The following is an 18,076-nucleotide window of genomic DNA, read 5'->3' as shown; positions in this document are numbered from 1 at the left end:
CCGGGAGCCAGCAACCAGTGAATATAAACTACCGCCGTCAGCCAGGAGAGGGCAGACCAATCAAAAAAAAATAGAGGAAACTCCGTCTATCCTTGGCTGCCCGTCCGCGGAGTGTGTGATGGAGAGGTGTAGAGGGAGCTTCATACTGTGTCTGACCAGTACTGTGATGGGACAGTGCGAAGCGAGCTTCGCTTTGTGTCTAACATCCAGTGAGTTTTGGGACAACGTAGAAGAGAGAAATTGCAGCTACTTTCTCCAAACGTACCCAGAGAGACCCACGCCTGACCCCGTCCAAGAGTACTCCAGGTCCAAGCAACGGGCTCAGTGCGCTGGGTACACTGGCAGCGTTAAGACTTGTCCCTTGTTACGTGGAGGTGTCCCGGCCCCCGAGAACGGGTGCTTTCGTCGCTATAGGCCGGGTTGTGTGGAGCAGGAAGGTTTTGTATATCTTTTTTTGGGAGGCGCAAGTTTGGATTAAAGCTGCCTTTCTACCTGTTACTCCCCTCGGTCAGCAGGAGGCCCGCCAGCGTCTTTGCTTCGCTGCAGACTAAACTCACACGCCCCGGCTGAGAGGCTGTCATTGTTCCAGAGGAGACGGCCCGCTGCCGGCTGAAAGCTCCCCTTTCTCTGTGGAAGCGCACAGACAGCACACCGCTTCCTGTTGACTGCGGGGAGGGTTGGATCATGCCTGCCGAGCGGCTCCCCAGCTGCAGACAGCTGGCCCGGCTTCACCTCGCCGCCGCTGGCCGCACAGTACCACCTTTATACAGAACGTCAGGCAGGCCGTTCCCGCGGGAGCTCCGCGCTAACTGTCTTGGAACAGGCAGGCGGGGGTGGAGGTGGAGGAGGGGGCCGAAAGACTGAAGCCAGAGAGGCATTGGGGCAGTAGGAGAGGGAGAGTGCGGAGTACACACACACCCTGAAACCAATGCACAGAGATACTGTGTATACAAAAAGCAGAGAGTGCAATCGTTATCAGGGCTGTTTTGTAGCTCCAGACTCGAAGTGAGCCTCCGGTGTTGCCAGTTTGGCGTCGCTGCTCTCTCCCTGTTTCCCGGGTGCTCCGGTTGGCCACTGTACAGTGCTACCAGTGAGTGTGTGAGGGTAGGCCCTGAGACAGCAGTTTACAGTGTGGAAACAGGCTATTCAGCCCGTCAACTCTGGGTGAAACTCCAAGCAACCATTTACACCACGCCCATTTTATACTGACGGCCCCATCACCTCCTTCCAGATTCTGCCTCTCACCTACACACTGGGCACAAGTGACCAATTGAACAATGTAGGTGGGAACCACAGCACCCAGAGGAAAGCTGTCACAGAGCCAGCGGTCAAACTCCATACAGACAGTGCTGAGGGTAGTGATCAAACCCAGGTGTTGGGGCTGGGTGGCAGCAGCTCTACCTACTGTTGGAAGGAGATATGACAGCACTGTATACCAGGGATAGACCAGTCAGGACAGTCGTGGGCCCCTTACAGATCGATGGAGAAACTTAAGTGGGAATTAATAACGACAGGAGAATCAAACAAAGTCTGTGTGTTCAAACAGGCCCAAACAACCAAGGGTCCAATGAAAACCATAAGAGAAAAAAAAAGCAGGAGCAGATTTAGAGCATTTCCCCCATCAACACAGCAATCATAGATAATATTTTCAGCTCCATCCGAGTCAAAGTCACAGTCAAGTACATGTATGTGTGAGCAGTGAAAAACTCACTTGCAGCATCATCATAGGCACAGAGGATTAGGTAAGCTGCATTCACAAGAAAAACATAAACAAAAGTCATGCAGAATTTTTATGAAAGTACAATTCAAACAGAAAAGCATCTGTGTCACTGCAAAGAGATCTGACACTACTCTTCTACTTTCTCCCCATAATCTTTAACCCCCTCACGAATCCAGAAACTATCAGTTTCTGCATTAGATACACAGTGACTCGGTGTCCACAGCTGTCGGTGGAAATGAATGCCACAGATTCACCATTCCTTGGTAAAGAAATTCCTGCTCATCTCAGTTTGAAATGGATGTCCTTCTATTGTGAGTCTACTCCCTTGGGTCGTACTGATGGAAACATCCTCTCTAACCAGGCCTGTCAGTGTCCAGTAGGTTTCAGTGATACCTCCCCTCATACCTTCCGTGCTCCATCGAGTACAAGTCCAGAGACGTCCAACACTACTCACAGGATAACCCTTGCATTCCTGGGATCTCTCTTGTGATCCCCTGCTGGACCCTCTCCAGAACAAGCACATCTTTCCTTGGATATGGGGGCCAGAATTTCTTGCAGTAATATATCTTTACTAACAGTGACTTGGTTTCCTTCCTCACAATAAACACGAAAGGAAAACAAGTCGCTGTTAGTAAAGAAGTATTATTGAAGAGATTAGAGGGCCCAAAAGATGATGTGCAGGACCTGATAAACTTCATCACAAAGTTTTGAAGCAGATAGCACAGAGATGATATTTGATTATCTCCTTAAGTTCTTATAGATTCTACAGACTGGTGGGGAGGAAATATACCCCAATATTTAAGATGAAAGTGAGAGTGTGGATAAGCTGACATTGGTAGTTGGGAAAATACTAGAGTACAGACTAAAAGATGATATTAAGGATGTGCTATGGAGCAGGATGAATATGGATTTGTGAAAACTAAATATTGTGTAACTAATCTATTGCCCTTTGAACTTAGATCTGGTTACAGTAGATTGGAGGGAATCAGTGGATGTGATGTTAGATTATCAGGCAGCTTTTGGTAAGATCCTATGAGGTTGGTGAACAAGGTGAAAGTACAAAGAATTATAACTCTGACAATCCAAATTCTCATTAATCCCAGGTCTTTGTATTGTTCATCAATCTCACATCCTAGGATTTGGCACTTGGCTCACACAATAGTTTGGAGTCCTGAGTGTATTTGGAATTGGGAATACTAGGGGTTAGGAATGTGGCTGGGTATACAAACAAGGTTCAGAGTCTTGCCTATCTCCCACAGACTTTAAACTCACAGGATCACTGGAAAATTTATTATGCTAATGTAGTATTTGTAAAAAAGTAAGTGAGACAGAAACGCTGAGGTTTCAACAACATCCAATATCCCAGAAAATATACTCATCCACCACCATCAAGATCCTGGAGCTGTTGTATTATTGGAGTTTTGCTCGAGCATGCATTGGGAGTGGATGATAGATCAAAAACAAAGAGTAGGAACAAGTGTCTCCTCCTCAGGTGGACTGCTGTGACTGTGGTGAACTGCATGCAGGGATATTGACGACGTGCTGACAGATAGAGTTAGTTCACGATGGGATTATCCTTGTCAAAGACAGGATGGGCCAAAGCGTTTGTTCCAGAACTAGAGTGCTCTACACTTATCCTACGTACTCGGTTTAAGAGTGGATCAAAAGCCATGAAGAGCTGTGAAGAATTGGGCAGTGATCTCAGTGTAACTTGGCAGGTTGGACCAGAGAGGGTATTTGAACCAGCAGAGGAGCCTAGGACCAGAGGGCAGAGTCTCAAAGTAGGGAATAGCCCTTGCACTCCTGGAATCCTTCTTGTGATCCCCTGCTGGACCCTGGAGCCCGGAAGCTGGAGAGCCTTTGGAATTCTCTGTCCAGGGCTGGAGGCTCAACCACTGGGAGCATTCAAACCAGAGATTGATGGCTTTCTGAATTGTGAAGGAATCAAAGGATATGGAGATAGGGCTGGGAAATGGGGGCCAGTCACATTCTTGTTGAATGATTTAGCAGGGTTGGGGAGGGGTTAGATGATCTGTTACTGGTCACAGTTGTGTCAATACAAGTACAGATACCATGCTGAAGGCTGTCACACACCGGCACAAGAGGGCATGGACGCACACGCACACATATGCACAAGGACACACCTATACACAACATTGAAGAGACACAATCACATGAAAATGCTCGTGTGCGGATAAACAGTTTCACACAGAGAGAGTAACACTCAGAGTGAAGGACTCGTGTGCAATTACAAACACACAGACATCAGGAAGATGAGAGTTAAACAGCATGGAAACAGGCCCTTTGCCCAACTTGTCCATGCTGTCCACATCTCTGTTGTCCTGCAAGCTGGTCCCAACTGCCTACCTTTTGCTCATGGACCTTCAAACCTTTCCTGTCCATGTAATTATGTAGATGGCTTTTAATTTTTGCTAATGTGCCTGCTTCAACCACTATATCTGGCAGCTCATTGCAAGTACACGTCACTCTTTGCATGAAGAAAATGCCCTAGATGTTCCTTTTAAATATCTTGCCTCTCAACCTGTGCCATCTTAATTTTAGCACTTCCTTGCTGGAATAAAGACTACATGCTTTCCCCTTGCCTAGGCCCCTCACGATCTTATATACCAACATCAGGTCACCCCTCACTCTCTTGTGTTCCAGAGTACAAGGTCCGAGTCAATGCAAACTCTTCTTTGTAACTCAGGCCCCCAAAATCCAGTCACATCCTGGAGAATTATTTCTGCACTCTTTCTAGATTAATAACATCTCTCTTATTAGAGGGTAACCAAAACTGTATGGCTTCACCATTACTGAAACAGACACACATAGTCAGGAAACAGAAAGTAGAAAAGAATCGCACTCAGACACACATAACAGTGACAGGCAGACTTAGACAGAAGGACAGACACATAGGCAGAGATGAACACACTCACCCACAGAGGAAGAAACTGTGCCAGTGATTCATTTTACTAGACCGAGATAGGACATAGGGTTGAGTGGTGCCACAAAAACAACCTCTCATACAACATCAGTAGAACTAAAGATCTTATCATTGACTTCAGGAAGGGGAACGAAGGTGAACATGTGCCAGCCTATGTCAGGAGAATTAGCAGTGGAGGGAATCAGCAGCTTTAAATTACCGGGTATTAGTATATTGGATGAGTTGCCCTGAGCCCAGCACATAGATACAATCATAAGGAAAGCATGCTAGACTCTTTACTTACTTAGGAAGTTTGGATTGTCACCAAATACTCCAACAAATTTCTACAGATGTACCATTGAAAGTATCAACTGATTGAACCATGGTGTGCTATGGTAATTTAAAAGCACAGGAACACAAGAAGGTGTAGAGAGTGTGCCCAATACATCATAGGCAGATCCGTCCCCATCACTGGTAGAATCTGTTTCAAGAAGGCAATGTCCATTAACAAAGATGCCCACCATAAAGGTCATACCATCTTCTCACGGTACCGATAGGTAAGAGGTAGAGGAGACTGAAGTCCCATGCCTCCAGGGTTAAGAACAGCTACCTTCATTCAGCCATTCAGTCCTTGAAACAAACTGCACATCCCAAGTCTTTACAGTTTAGCAATACAATGATCACTTTGGTCACTTCGCACTAACATGAACTTTGTGTCCTAATGAAGGTTCTTGGCCCAAAACTTTGACTCTTTATCCCTTTCCATGGATGCTGTCTGAGCTGTTGAGTTCCTCTAGCACTTTGTGTGTGTTACTCTGTATTTCCAGCATCTGCATATCTTGAGCTGTTTTTTAAAATCTTTTATTGTGCTATTTCTGGCAAAAAAAATGTGTATAACTTGTTTAATTAATCATTTTTCTTGTAAATTACCTTATTCTGAAGCTATGTGCCTGTGAATTTCTGCAAGCAAGTTTTTCACTGCAACTGTGCAGATTGTACTTGTGCATATGACAGTAAATTTGACTTTGATATGAAAGAGTCTATTCTGAGTAACCTGTAGCAGAAAGAGGCACCATAGCACTGGGTGAGTGAAAGGTAGGGAAAGAAAGAGTTGCAAATGGTAAATTGAGAGTGTAACAGGAATCAGGCTGAGTAGCTGCTGAATAAAGAGGAGTCTCACACAAAACCTTCAAAGCATAGTCTTTAAGACACATGAGGCAGAGACACGGCCACAGAGTGAATTCACAGATATGTTCTCACTATACTGGAAAGTGATGAATAGCCTAACCCTGTTCCAAAGGGAACTCTGTAAAACTTTATACTGTCAAGACAAGAAATCATATGCATTAAATCTGGACTTGCACAAATGATTCTGCAAGCTGTTTAAAACAGACCAAAAGAAGAAATGTGTGCTAGTTATTTAGTTTATTTTCCTTTTGCATAATGTATTTATGTACTTCAATGAATATAATTGTTTTAGGTTGAATAAACTCCAAACAGTGTTCTCCATCTCAGTGCAGATCATGTCCTCAAAAAAATGTCTATAAACCATAAACCTTCCAACAAGGCTGATAGCTCTTCCAACAAAACTAGCTCATCCAGTTGTGAAGATAGTCATGGACCTGTTTCTCCACCTACCCCCACCCCCCCCCCCCCCCCCACCAGATGCTGACTGACCTGCTGAGCATAGCTGGCAATTTCTGCTTCTTATTTTAATGCTGCTTATGAGTGGACAGTGAGCAAAACTAACCTGACCCTTTGAGAGGTGCTTTGATAATAGAAGCACAAAATAGTCCTGATGGGATTGTCCACATGCCTGTTGGCACTTGAAGGTCTAAGATAAAGTTGGCATATCTAACGATGTTCTCTGTTACTCTTTATCCTTCTCACACTGTTCTGCAGATGGTAAATGAACAGGCCAAGAACAAAGAACACAGGGCCTTCAGCCCATGTTGTCTGTGCCAATCATAATGCCCATTTAGACGAATCCCACATGGTCCCCATTCCTCCAATTTGCTGCTTGATCCTGTGTCTGTCAAAACGCACAGATGAAAGATCAGGCCTTTAACTAAACATAACCCCCTCCTCCCCCAAAGCAGAATGCACTGTTCACTGGGAATCTAGAATGCAAAATACTGTTAGCATCCATAGAGAGACAAATGCAACCGCTTTGGCCAAAGGCTTACGTAGACAGAGAAAAAGTGGGAGGTGCATGAGTGGGCTGCTAATGGGGTACGGTAACAAAGTGAGGGGGCAGGGTCTATGATAGGATAAAGGGGGTGAGCATTAAAATAACCAAAGAATTTATGGATCAAGGCACACAGGGCAGTGATGGAGTGAAAGGTGGGTTTAGAGGAGACTTAAATGACACCAGTAGAATCATCACAGGGAAAATCTCATTGAAAACTTTGGATACTGAAGGGCTTGGATAAGGTGAATGTAGAGAGGATATTTCCATAGGCAGGAGAGTCTAGGATCTGACGGCACAGCCTCAAAATATGAGGATGTCCTTTTAGAACTGAGATGAAGAGGTCAGAAGAATGGTTGTCATTTCCTCGGTAGCTCTGTGGAATCTATTGCCACATACAGCTGTGGAGGCCAAGTCTGTGTATTTAAGACAGAGATTGATAGGCTCCTGATTGGTAAAAGAGTTACAGGTTATTTGGAGAAGGCAGGAGCATCTGGTTGGAAAAAAGGTCAGCCACAATTGAATGGCAGAGTAGACTAAATAGGCCGAATCTGCTCTTATACCTTATGGATTTATGATCACCATCAGTCAGCTGTGTCAATAGAGTCACAGGTAGGGAAACTGGCCCATTGGCCCTTTGAGTCTGCATTGACGACCAGCCACCCATTTTACTAACTTGTCGGACTGACTCATCTTAACGCGTTAGTCGGAATGCAAGGAATGACGAAAATGGAAAAACAAAATGCTGGAGGAATTCAACAGGGTCGACATCTGTAGAGGGAAATAGACATTTATGATTTCAGGTCTCTTCATCGAATTGGTTCCTCCCATAGAGCTGCCCGACCCACCACCATTTTGTTTGTCAGTCTATATTCCAGCATCTGCCATCTTTTCTGTGTCTAGGAAACGGGTCATTGCAGCAGGGGTAGTGCAGTAGGATTGCAGCCAGTATAATGCTGTAACAACGCCAGTGGCTGTTTGCAAGAAGTTTGTACATTCTCCTTGTGACTACATGAACTTCCTCCAAGTGCTCTGGTTTCCTTCCACATTCCAAATGTGCACAATTAGGGTTGGTGAGTTGGGGCCAGAAGCGGCTGCCCAGTTCAATCCTTTCTGATTTGATTTGACATAAATGACGCATTACACTGTATCTACTGTACGTGTGACAACTAAAGCCTATCCTTAAAAAGAGACTGGTAGGTGGGATAATAGCCTCTTAGGGAATTCCTTTGGTACTAGGTTATGCATTTGGCGATTGATATGTTGACAAGAGTAACTAACAATGTATTGGATTCCAATTAGCCCGTCTCTGAGTGGTGAACAAATGCCAATTCTATTTTCTATACAAGCTAAAGAAGACAACCTTGAATAGGAGTGGATTAGGCTCCCGGATTCTCTGCCAAGGAATGCCCTCTCCAGACCCCAGATGTATAGAAGAAACAATATGACGGAGAGAGAATGGGAGTGCCTGAGATGGAATATCATCACTGATCAGACCACAGATGGACAGCTGGGGGTACTCTCTCACAGAAGCTTTTTCTGAGCACAGAGATAATGTGAAGGATGCATTCATGCATAATACTCCGTCATTTTTGCCAGCAGCAGGGATACCTCAACTCTTTGATAATTTGTCTTTACTGCAGATGAAAATTGTTATGTCTTTATTTGACAATTTTAAAGAATTGTTGGAACCAAAGTAACACGTCTCAAGTTGTGTGGGAGGTGCTGAATGAAATTCCTGAACTTAAATGTTTTTCCAGGACATTCTGTTTAAATACTTCAAGCACCACTTCAAGAGATTTAGTTACAAAACTGGGGAGACTGAACACTGGATGGCAAAGCAATTTGAGTTTTCCCTCTGAAGTCTGCTTCCTAAACAGTTGAACTGAAATGGTTGCCTGCTTAACCACATGTGTTAGTTGTTTATCAATGTAGATTAACTGAGATTATCACGGTTTCATTCACCCTGTAGAAACCAGTTTTAAAATGTTTCCACATATTTCTTGCTATCTTGTTCTTGTATTTTTACTTCTACACAGATGTGCCCTGACGGATTACAAGCACAAAAGCTGCTCTCTGTGCTAAGCACAAGAATCATCTGCTCGGGTACAAGTCATGGTGAGAGATGACAACAATCACTGGAAAATTGGATAAGGACAGTTCATACAATCTTCTGACAAAGGAGATATCAAATGAATGCCTATAGTTATGATGACAAAATGTTAATTCCTATCCTAAACCAGTAGGTACAGTATATCTGCAGAGACAAATATCTACACTAAACCACTCTGATAGTTCTAATCATTCCTGTACGTATAGGAAATGATACCTTGTTGAATCCAGGAATAGTTATTTCCATTTGTCTGAGTTTTGGTCACTAGCTCTGAGTATGAGTGATGAGGACCAGCTCAAGACATTATTGAAGGGAGCTGCACTATGAGCCATGGTGGGTTAAGAAGCGGAGAGCCATCAAAGGGGGTGTTGCATTATATCATTGATGAGTAAGCCATCTGAGTCATCTCAATTAAGATCACGCTGACCTTGCCCTCCATGATGGGACCTCCCATGTGGTGAAGTTACAGCTTGCTGTGGTCAGTGCTGGAGGTCTACTGCTTGACAGTTATCTTGCCCCCAAGAGCATTGACTATCAAGTGAAATATCTTTGTAAATCAGCTACATTCAGGCTCATATAGTTTGCCACACACTTACCTTCCCACATCACCCACCTAACCAGTCACTTCATGGCCCTGCCCCACCCTCTCCTACATGCCCTGTCCCACCCATTTCCCTCCATCACACACACACACACACACACACACACACACACACACACACACACACACACACACACACACACACACACACACACACACACACACACACACACACACACACACACACACACACACACACCACCACCACCACCACCACCACCACCACCACCACCACCCATCTTCATCACTCCATCTCACACAACATAACCTCACTCCACCTCAGTGATGTGACGGACAAGCCAACTCCTCCCCAACAAGGATATCGCACCCCCTGACCTCCCAGTCAGCATCCATGGCTCCAGCTAACACTGGGACTGTACCCATTGATCCAACCTATCTGTTACCTTACCCACCAGCTCACCCTGTGTCAATAGATTCAACCCACCCGCCCCCCAGCAGGGGAATTACCAAAACCCACATCTACACTGCACCAATCCACCCTCCTCTAACTGACCCCAGGATGCCAGTAAGCCACGGCTGGAATGAAACAACGATACCCTTGCTTTGTGCTTTCAGTATTTATCACAAAAATTAACAGACAAATTTATATGTAAAGAGGTGGTAAATTACACCACCTTATAAATAATTATACTCTACCTTTATGGCATTTATAGTTAAAACTTTCAGAGAAACTGTTGGTCTTAACTCATATATAGCATATCAGTACAATGTAAATTAATCCTTAATCTATCAGAAATAGTTCCACTAGTTTTTTAACCCAGGCCAAGTGGGAAGACAACCATCTTTTTGGGCTCTGAAGAGTTGGTTGGTTGGTTGGTGACATCTGGGGATTATCAGCCTAATCATTTGATTTGAAGACTGGTTTGGATTAACATGCCCATCCCGAACAGGGCTTTATGATCAGACTTGGGGGATGCTTTGTCTATCGTCCAGAACAAATAGGGACAAGGATCACTAATTAGAATTCATGGAGAGAAATGGCAGCAATTAGCCTGGCAGCCCTCCCTGTTGAATTTGGGTCAGTCAGCTTTGCACACACAGGTAAGGGGACATGATTCTCTCAGACAGTTTAAAGTACATCCTTTGTCTCAGCCTGGCGTCACAGCTAACCTCTGCTTTGTGCCCAGCTATTCTGGGAGATGGCCTGTTTCTACCTTGCTCTGACACCGTGCATCTAATCCCCCCAGCCGCTGATTTTCCACCCAAAGACTGCGCTGTGTGGGGACAACCGCACAGGATGGCGAAGCCACCCCAGAGCAGGAGAAGCTGAGATCTGCCTGCATGCAGTGTCTGTACTGCAGTCAGTTGTACACTCTCCTGACTTACCCAGGGCACCCTCTGAACCGTCAGCAGCAGTCAGCTGGGAGCCGGGCCAGACTCTTTCCACACACTGTTCATTCATTCCTTCACATACCTATCCACTGTGGCATCAAGGGCCCACTATTTAGCTTTGCGTTCCTTCCTCTCTTACTTCAGATTGCTTTGTTTATTAAGCCACACATCCCTCCAGCCATTCATACCCTGCTTTACAATCCATCCCTCACATCCACATCCACTGACTGGCCTTCCATTTTCCATGGGATTCAGCAGCATGTTATTTAAAGCATCCACTTCGCTTCTCCTATTTCCATCGGATACCTTCCCCACCCCCCCCCCCCACCCCCAGAGAACCGATCATCAATCACACTCATGTCAAAGAGGCAGCCGTGTCTGTCTCGGAGAGATTTTGCAGCAAAGTCCACAGTGAGTCAGGAAGCAAGCGACATCTGAAGTGGTTGATAACGGTGATTGTCTGGACGTCCAGGGTACTGTGGAACCCGGGTCATCCTGTTTCTCCGCGTGTTGGTCTTGCTTGGGTTCAATGTTGCCACAGGGGTTGCCGAGGTGTTGTTCACAGGCCAGCGTTCCTGGTCGGGACGGGAGCGGGCTACCCTTCCCCGCTCCCTCCACAGCTAATCACCTGCACAGACATCCCCAGAGAGGGAGCTTTAGCTTTGCCCTCACTGACCCCGGGAGCACATACCTCTGAAGGAGCAGAACAGAAGGGGTGAGGGAGGGGCAGTTTAATGATACCCCCATCTGAACAATCACCACAACACCACCCTCGCACCCCCACAGCCACTGTCCTTCATGCAGACTGCACTGGTCAAGGGATGCAAGCAGCACACGGGCACAGAGCGATACCAGTCAAGGAGCTCAGCCTTCTGCTCCCGCTAGCGTTGTGCCACGTTAGCACTGCTTCCTTCCTGGAATGAAAAGAAAGCCCTTTTCAACCACATGGCCTTCAACACATCCCCCTGTGTGTTTGCTTGCTTCACTCCCTCCCTTTCCCCAACCACAGGACTGCACTCTGACTGGTTCCATTCACCTTCACTTCCCAGCGGAATGGGGGCTCACAGAATGCACAGACAAGAGGCCCTTTCATCGAGGGTGCGACATCACACAGCCCCTGTCTACCTCTAGATCTCAGTGTTGAAAGGTGAGAGAGTTCTGCTTGGAGGGGAGGGGGATCTTGAAAGCACTCCTTCCCTTTGACACAATAAAAAAGTTACACCCGTGGGCACTGGGGCCACCCAGATTGAAGGACCTCTTGAAACCTTCTGCTTCTTATCCGGGAAGCCATGTTGGATGACAAGATAACATGGAGGTATGTTATCTCCCTGCTGAAACTCAGCCAACCCACACACCCTTGACCCAGTGACAGGACTAACACACTGGTGCCTGTCCCAATGAAGGCACGGCTTCCCATGGGGACTGTAGAACAGAATGAGGGATGAGGTTCCTTTTGCTATGGGAAGGCTCTCTGTGCTGGGACTAGTGGTTCAGCTCACCCGTTTAACATTCACACCAAACACAGGGTAGAACGGTAGGCCTGGCAGACATGAAAAGGGTTTCTACATGTAATCACGAATCCACCACTCTCAAACCAAGGAACCAGGCTAGGCTCCATCCTCTCAAAGTACCAATAATGTGGCACAGCACCCAGAAACATCAACTGGCACTGGTCCACTCTGTCGTTACCTACAATCCACCAAATGTCCACTCTAAAGCACCCTGCAGCCAATGCACGTGGCCACTGTTGTAACCTGGAACTACAGAAACGATCCTGTGCTGAGACGTCCATTTTGATGTTACCGGTTCCAAGTTTCTCTCCAAAAGCTATCAACCTGTAATGCTATATTCCCAATGAGAATCCCGTCTCATTCCAGGATTGACCCCGCCGAGCACAGCCAATGGACTGATAGACTCCAGGTACATCCCAGGTATTGGTTAACTTACGACGAACCCAAGCGTCTTCAGGGTGAAGTACTCCCCCCATCCTCAGGACTTCAGACCATCATCTCTGACCAAGCTGCTGCTGGGGAACAAGGTTGAATGGTGGCAAAAGGTGCAGGGGTTCCGACATCAAGCAGTAATCTTCTCTACATCCCCTCCCAACAACTCTCTCAAATCTTTGCCTCAGGTCTTCAGACCCCTGAAGATGTGTCAGGCATCATCTGGATGACACTGGTCCAACACCTGCCACAAGAACTGTGGATTTCACAATGATTGATCTTTGCCCCATACCTCAAACATTGAGAGGGCAAGGGACCCTGTGACAATCAGCAGGACGGCCAGTGTTTTTTTTTCCCTGAGCTTCCGACTTTCTCCTCTGGGCTATAGTGTTGGCAGTATCTCTCCTGGATTGAGACTTGGGTTTACGTTGGGGTGAGCGGGTTAACAGGCTGGTAGCTGAAGCTCTCAAGTCCCTCTCCAGCAATGGACAATCCAGTCCAGTTCTGAGGGGAACCGCAGTGTTGGAGACTGGTGGGAGAATGGCAGAGCGGCCCTAGCTCATCACACGCTCACGAGCCAGAACATTTTCAGGAGTTGGTGTGCCTCAAGAAGGTGACATCCGTTACTAAGAACCCAAAACACCTGGGGCACGTCTTTGTTGTGTTACTGCCATCGGAGAAGGGGAAAAGGAGCCTGAAGATGCATAGGAACAGCATCTTCCCCTCTGCCATTAGATTTCTTAATGGTCCATGAACCTATGAACACTATCTCATTGTTCCTTATTTTGACACTATTTGTTCATTTATGTAATCTATGGTAATTTTATGCAGTTTGTTCTGTACTGCTGCCTCAAAACAGCAAAACTTGGAATCATAAGTTAGTGATAATAAATCCGATTCTGCCACCTCCTCTCAGTTATGACTACACCCTCAACACCCCACCACCATCTCTACATTCCAGCCCACCCCTCCATCCCATCAACCCAGAAGCCTCTGCACATTTAAAATCCCACCACTCAAACAACACCCTCTTGAGCACCTTCAGTATTCTAGCCCAATCACCCCAGTAACCCTGACACCCACAACCCTAACACCCCAGCACCACCTCCTCCCCTCCCAGCTCTGCCACCTCCACTCTCTGTTCCCACAGATTTTCAGCCTTACACACCATCGCTTGGTTTCTCAAATCCGTCCCACCCCGTCCAAATACTCCCATTCTCAGGGGAGGGGGCTTTTAGAGTGGCAGAGAGTTGTATTGCGCGGCAGGATGAAGTCGGCTGTGCACAGTGTACCCCCCCCCCCCCCGTTACCACCACATGCCAATTCGGTGGCTTCACATAGAACGGAGCAGCAGACTGTTCGGCTCGAAGCACCGGTGTCAGCCTGTTCCCACAGCTCGGCCAGCGCTCACGCCCAGTCCGAGTTACCGCGTTAGACACCAGCAAGTTCGGGGGAGGTGGGGGGTTCTGGGAGCACTCCCACTCCCACTGGCCACCGGCGATCAAGCAACGACCGACCCGCGAATGCTGGCTCTGCGGGGCAAAGGGGTCCGCGAAGGTGAGGAAGGAGGGAAGTGTTGGAGTGGGGTAATATCCACCCTATTCCGGTCACCCCTTCAGAGTAAAGCAAAAAAAAAATGCTGGAAATACTCAGCAAGTCGGACAGCGTCTCCGGAGACAAGCACACGCGCGCTCACACACACACAAACACACACAAGATACTGGAATCCGGAGCAGCACACATAATGCTGAGAGAACGTCGGCGGGACGAACAGGATCGGCGGAGGGAAACGGACAGTCGAGGTTTCGGGTCGAGACATTTCAGTCCAGAGACATGAGCGGTCCATCCCTCGCACACGGGTGCTCTCTGACCCACTGATTTCCTCCTGCAGATTGTGGGTTCCGTGTATAGAAAGAACCGCTCGCTTGCAGACCCTTCTCTCGGATGGGGTCAGAACCCGCTTCTCGCAGACTCTCTCTCCGGTGACCAACAGCATTTTTCCTGAATACTTCTCTGCTTTGAGATCTGACTTCCTACTAGCTACGGGGTGGTGGAGGGCGGGGGGGGGGTGTATTTTTTAGATATCTCCCATGGTTTGGATACATATCTAAAGGAAAAGCGTGCACTGTGCTGTGCGAGAGCATCGGTGGCAGGTCTCCAGGCTCTGTGTAGAGACAATGCGGCTTTTATCCGAGTAAATGTTTTGACTGAGTCATTTCTGGTGCACAGGGGGAGGGTGCAGGACACAGACAGCACTCGCTCCCCGCACACATGCGTCCTAATTCCATCCCGGTACCCGAGGTTTTGATGGGGGAGGGGGGGGGGGTTGAGATCGCTCTACTTTTTCAGTCCCACACTCGCGTTGCTGCTGAAAAGTGGACGTATAGGCGAGAGGAGGAGGTAGTGAGAGAGGGGGAAGGGGGAGGAGCCCGCCCCGTGAGCCTCATTGTTCCTGCGATCTGAGTTGTGCATCGCTGCCACGTTTTCAGACTGGACGCCTTGTCCGGGAATATTCATAGTAACTGCCACACCACAAGATAAAAATACACAGAAGAAAGAGGCAGAGTCAGGTCTGAATGTTAGGACCCTTTTTGAATACCGCTACGTTTGGCGGTTACAGAACGGGACAACTCGCACCTTAAACCGTCCCGTCCCTGTCAAAGGCTCCGATTGTGTCGGGGCCGGCAGTACCGATGCGGCAGCCAATCCCAGAAAGGCGGACGGATGCAAGTATTGACATCTGTCAGGCCGGGGTCCCAGCCACATTCGGAGTCCCGGAACGAGGTGAAGCTTGCCCTGGGCGCCGCCATCAGCACGGTTGGCAATTGGATCGATCCATTCAACTGAATTAATTGAAGCATAAGTGTGTGTGTGGTAAATGTGTATCTGATTGTGCGCATGAGAGTGAAAGAGGGTGCGTGTGTGACGGTATGTTTCGCTGTGACTGCGTTTGAGAGAGGGGGTGTGTGAGAAAGACGTGCATTTGCCCTTCTGAATAGCAGTGTCTGTCTGCCGATTGTTAGAAAGATCACAAAGGGCCAAATGAGAGTTGCTGGTGGACAATCGTTCGGATCCCTGAATAGTGTAATCCTTCAAAGCATGTTGAAGGGTTGAGACTAACGCGATCGTTCGTCTCCTGACTGGGCCCAAGTGACACTTACAGGTCTGGAGGAGATGGGATGGTGCTGTCTATATCTGTCCGGCTGGGCTAAACTAGCTGGCTTTAACTAGCCTGGACATCAGCTTCTCGTTGTGGAGCGAATCTCAATTATCGCGCATAACTCTCTTATTTCGCCCTTTCTATTCCTTTCCCAGATTAACGATGTATCTTTGATTGGTCGGAAAATCGGGATTAAACTGTGAGTTCGATCTAACCGCATAGTGAGCCGGGACGACCACGGTGCCTAGGAGTACTTTGCGAAGGTGCAGTGTTCAGTCACACCGGTGGCATTCCGAAACCAACAGGTGGCGTCTCCGACACTGTTGGAGCAGCCCACTACCACGTAATTGCCCCCCCCCCCAATTACCACTACCACCACCTCAGCCCGATTTGTGAGCAGAGCCCGTCTGGAACCGCATCCCCAAAAGGCAGCGGCGGCAGGAGTCTCCTGTCCCACCACTTCCAGCTTCTCAGCCTAAACCAGAGGCACTGATAAACAGCCCCGGTCTGATTGACACTTCCACAGCCTGAAGCACTTGCCAGCCGATTTCCAGAACGTAGTTTGGAGCCCCTTCGTCTCCCCTTTCACAATCCTTGGAGTTAACTCTCAAGTTCGTCCCAAAATAAAATCTTTTGTAAAAGTTTGACGATTTCTATTAACAACAGGGTACGGTCTCGTACCCACCACCGTGTGCAAGAGAGTTTCAGAGTCCGCGAATCATTTAATCCCTAAACTGCCTTCCTTTGCCACCTCTCTTTCTTCCCTCCTGACACCTTGCAAAAGGCGGGCGGCACGGAGCATTCTTCACCGCGAACCACGGTTGAGATGAGTTACAAAAGGGCTTCTTACCTGCCCCGATCCCCGTCGATTGCCACAGGACTAATGTCAAAGTTAAAACAGATAAACTTGTGTCCCACATCCAGCTTTTTCTTTTCCTTCGAGAAGGGGAGCTTCGAAAATCCATGGCTGCCCGGCTCCCACGACCAGCGAGAACGGGTCACTTTTTACTGTTCGAAGCAGCAAGTCGAGAGGAGGAGGGGTGGGTGTTGGTGGTGGGCAAGGGGGCGGGGAGGGAGGGGGTGAGGTGAGGGTAGGGGGTGGGAGCGAAGCCTTGCAGTGAGGATCAAAGTGTGAGGAGAGCCCGTCCTGCGGCCAAGCCTAGAGGTCCATGCAGAGCGCTGGCTGGGCGGCGAACTGGTGTTGAGGTGTTTTTGGACGGGGGTACAGGGAGGAGAGAGAGCGAGCCCCTCTGGATCCTTAGATGCCGCTGCCTGGTGCCTGGTCTTCGCTCTGCTGGTTCTGATGTGCGCTGGATGAAACCATGCCCCGTTTCTGCTCCGGCTCCCCCGCGCCGCCCGAATGACACACCGGCGCAACTCTGCAGCCCGGTCGCCCCGCTTCGCCGTGCCGCAGCCGGCCAATCGCAACGCGCCGCAAAAACTTTCCGCCAATCGCCGCCGCCCTCCCCTCTCACGGCTACCTGCCGCGCCGCGGTCCGTCACCTGCCCATTGGCTCGAGCTGGAGCAGGGGGCGGGTACGACAAGCTAGTAGGGCGGGGCAACGACCGACGGGAAGCTCCCAGTGACGTCACTCCGGCTTCTAGCCAATCGGCTGTCCCCGTAAGGGGAGTGGGGAACGAGCGGCGGCAACTTCAACTGGGACGTCCCAGGCATGGAGCACAGGATGGCACTAAAAACACACTCACATACCAAACACACAGACCCATAGACCACATATAGTTCCTGCGTACAGACTAACAGCCCAAAGCATGACATCGCACACTAAACACATGATCCCACCACACAGACTTACGTACAATATCAATACCACACACCAAACACATTAAACCCATGGTCCAACACAGACCCATATACTACTTACAGCCAAGCATACACAACACATGTCCGCACAGCAAACGCATAGTCCCAGAATTGCATGCACACTGATCGCCATTCACAAGCATGCATACAAAAAACAATCTCATGCACAGACACATGCAGACTTTACACTAAACACACAATTATACATACAGACCAAGATGTTAAACACACAGTCCCATACACACACCCCCAC

General features: G+C 48.2%; 1 protein-coding gene across 1 annotated transcript in view; it reads right to left on the bottom strand.

Moving 5' to 3' along the window:
• Positions 1 to 17,347, bottom strand: part of LOC132394459 (collagen alpha-1(V) chain-like) — a 251,204-nt gene extending 233,857 nt beyond the window's left edge. The window contains exon 1 of the mRNA XM_059970642.1: positions 16,852 to 17,347. Within this exon, the coding sequence (XP_059826625.1) occupies positions 16,852 to 16,966 (115 nt within the window). The 5' untranslated portion in view covers positions 16,967 to 17,347. The remainder of the gene's footprint in view (positions 1 to 16,851) is intronic.
• Positions 17,348 to 18,076: the final 729 nt, after the last annotated feature.

This window comes from Hypanus sabinus, chromosome 5 (genome assembly GCF_030144855.1).
Source record: "Hypanus sabinus isolate sHypSab1 chromosome 5, sHypSab1.hap1, whole genome shotgun sequence".
NCBI classification, from domain to species: Eukaryota; Metazoa; Chordata; class Chondrichthyes; order Myliobatiformes; family Dasyatidae; genus Hypanus; species Hypanus sabinus.
This window is presented reverse-complemented; position numbering and strand designations above follow the sequence as displayed.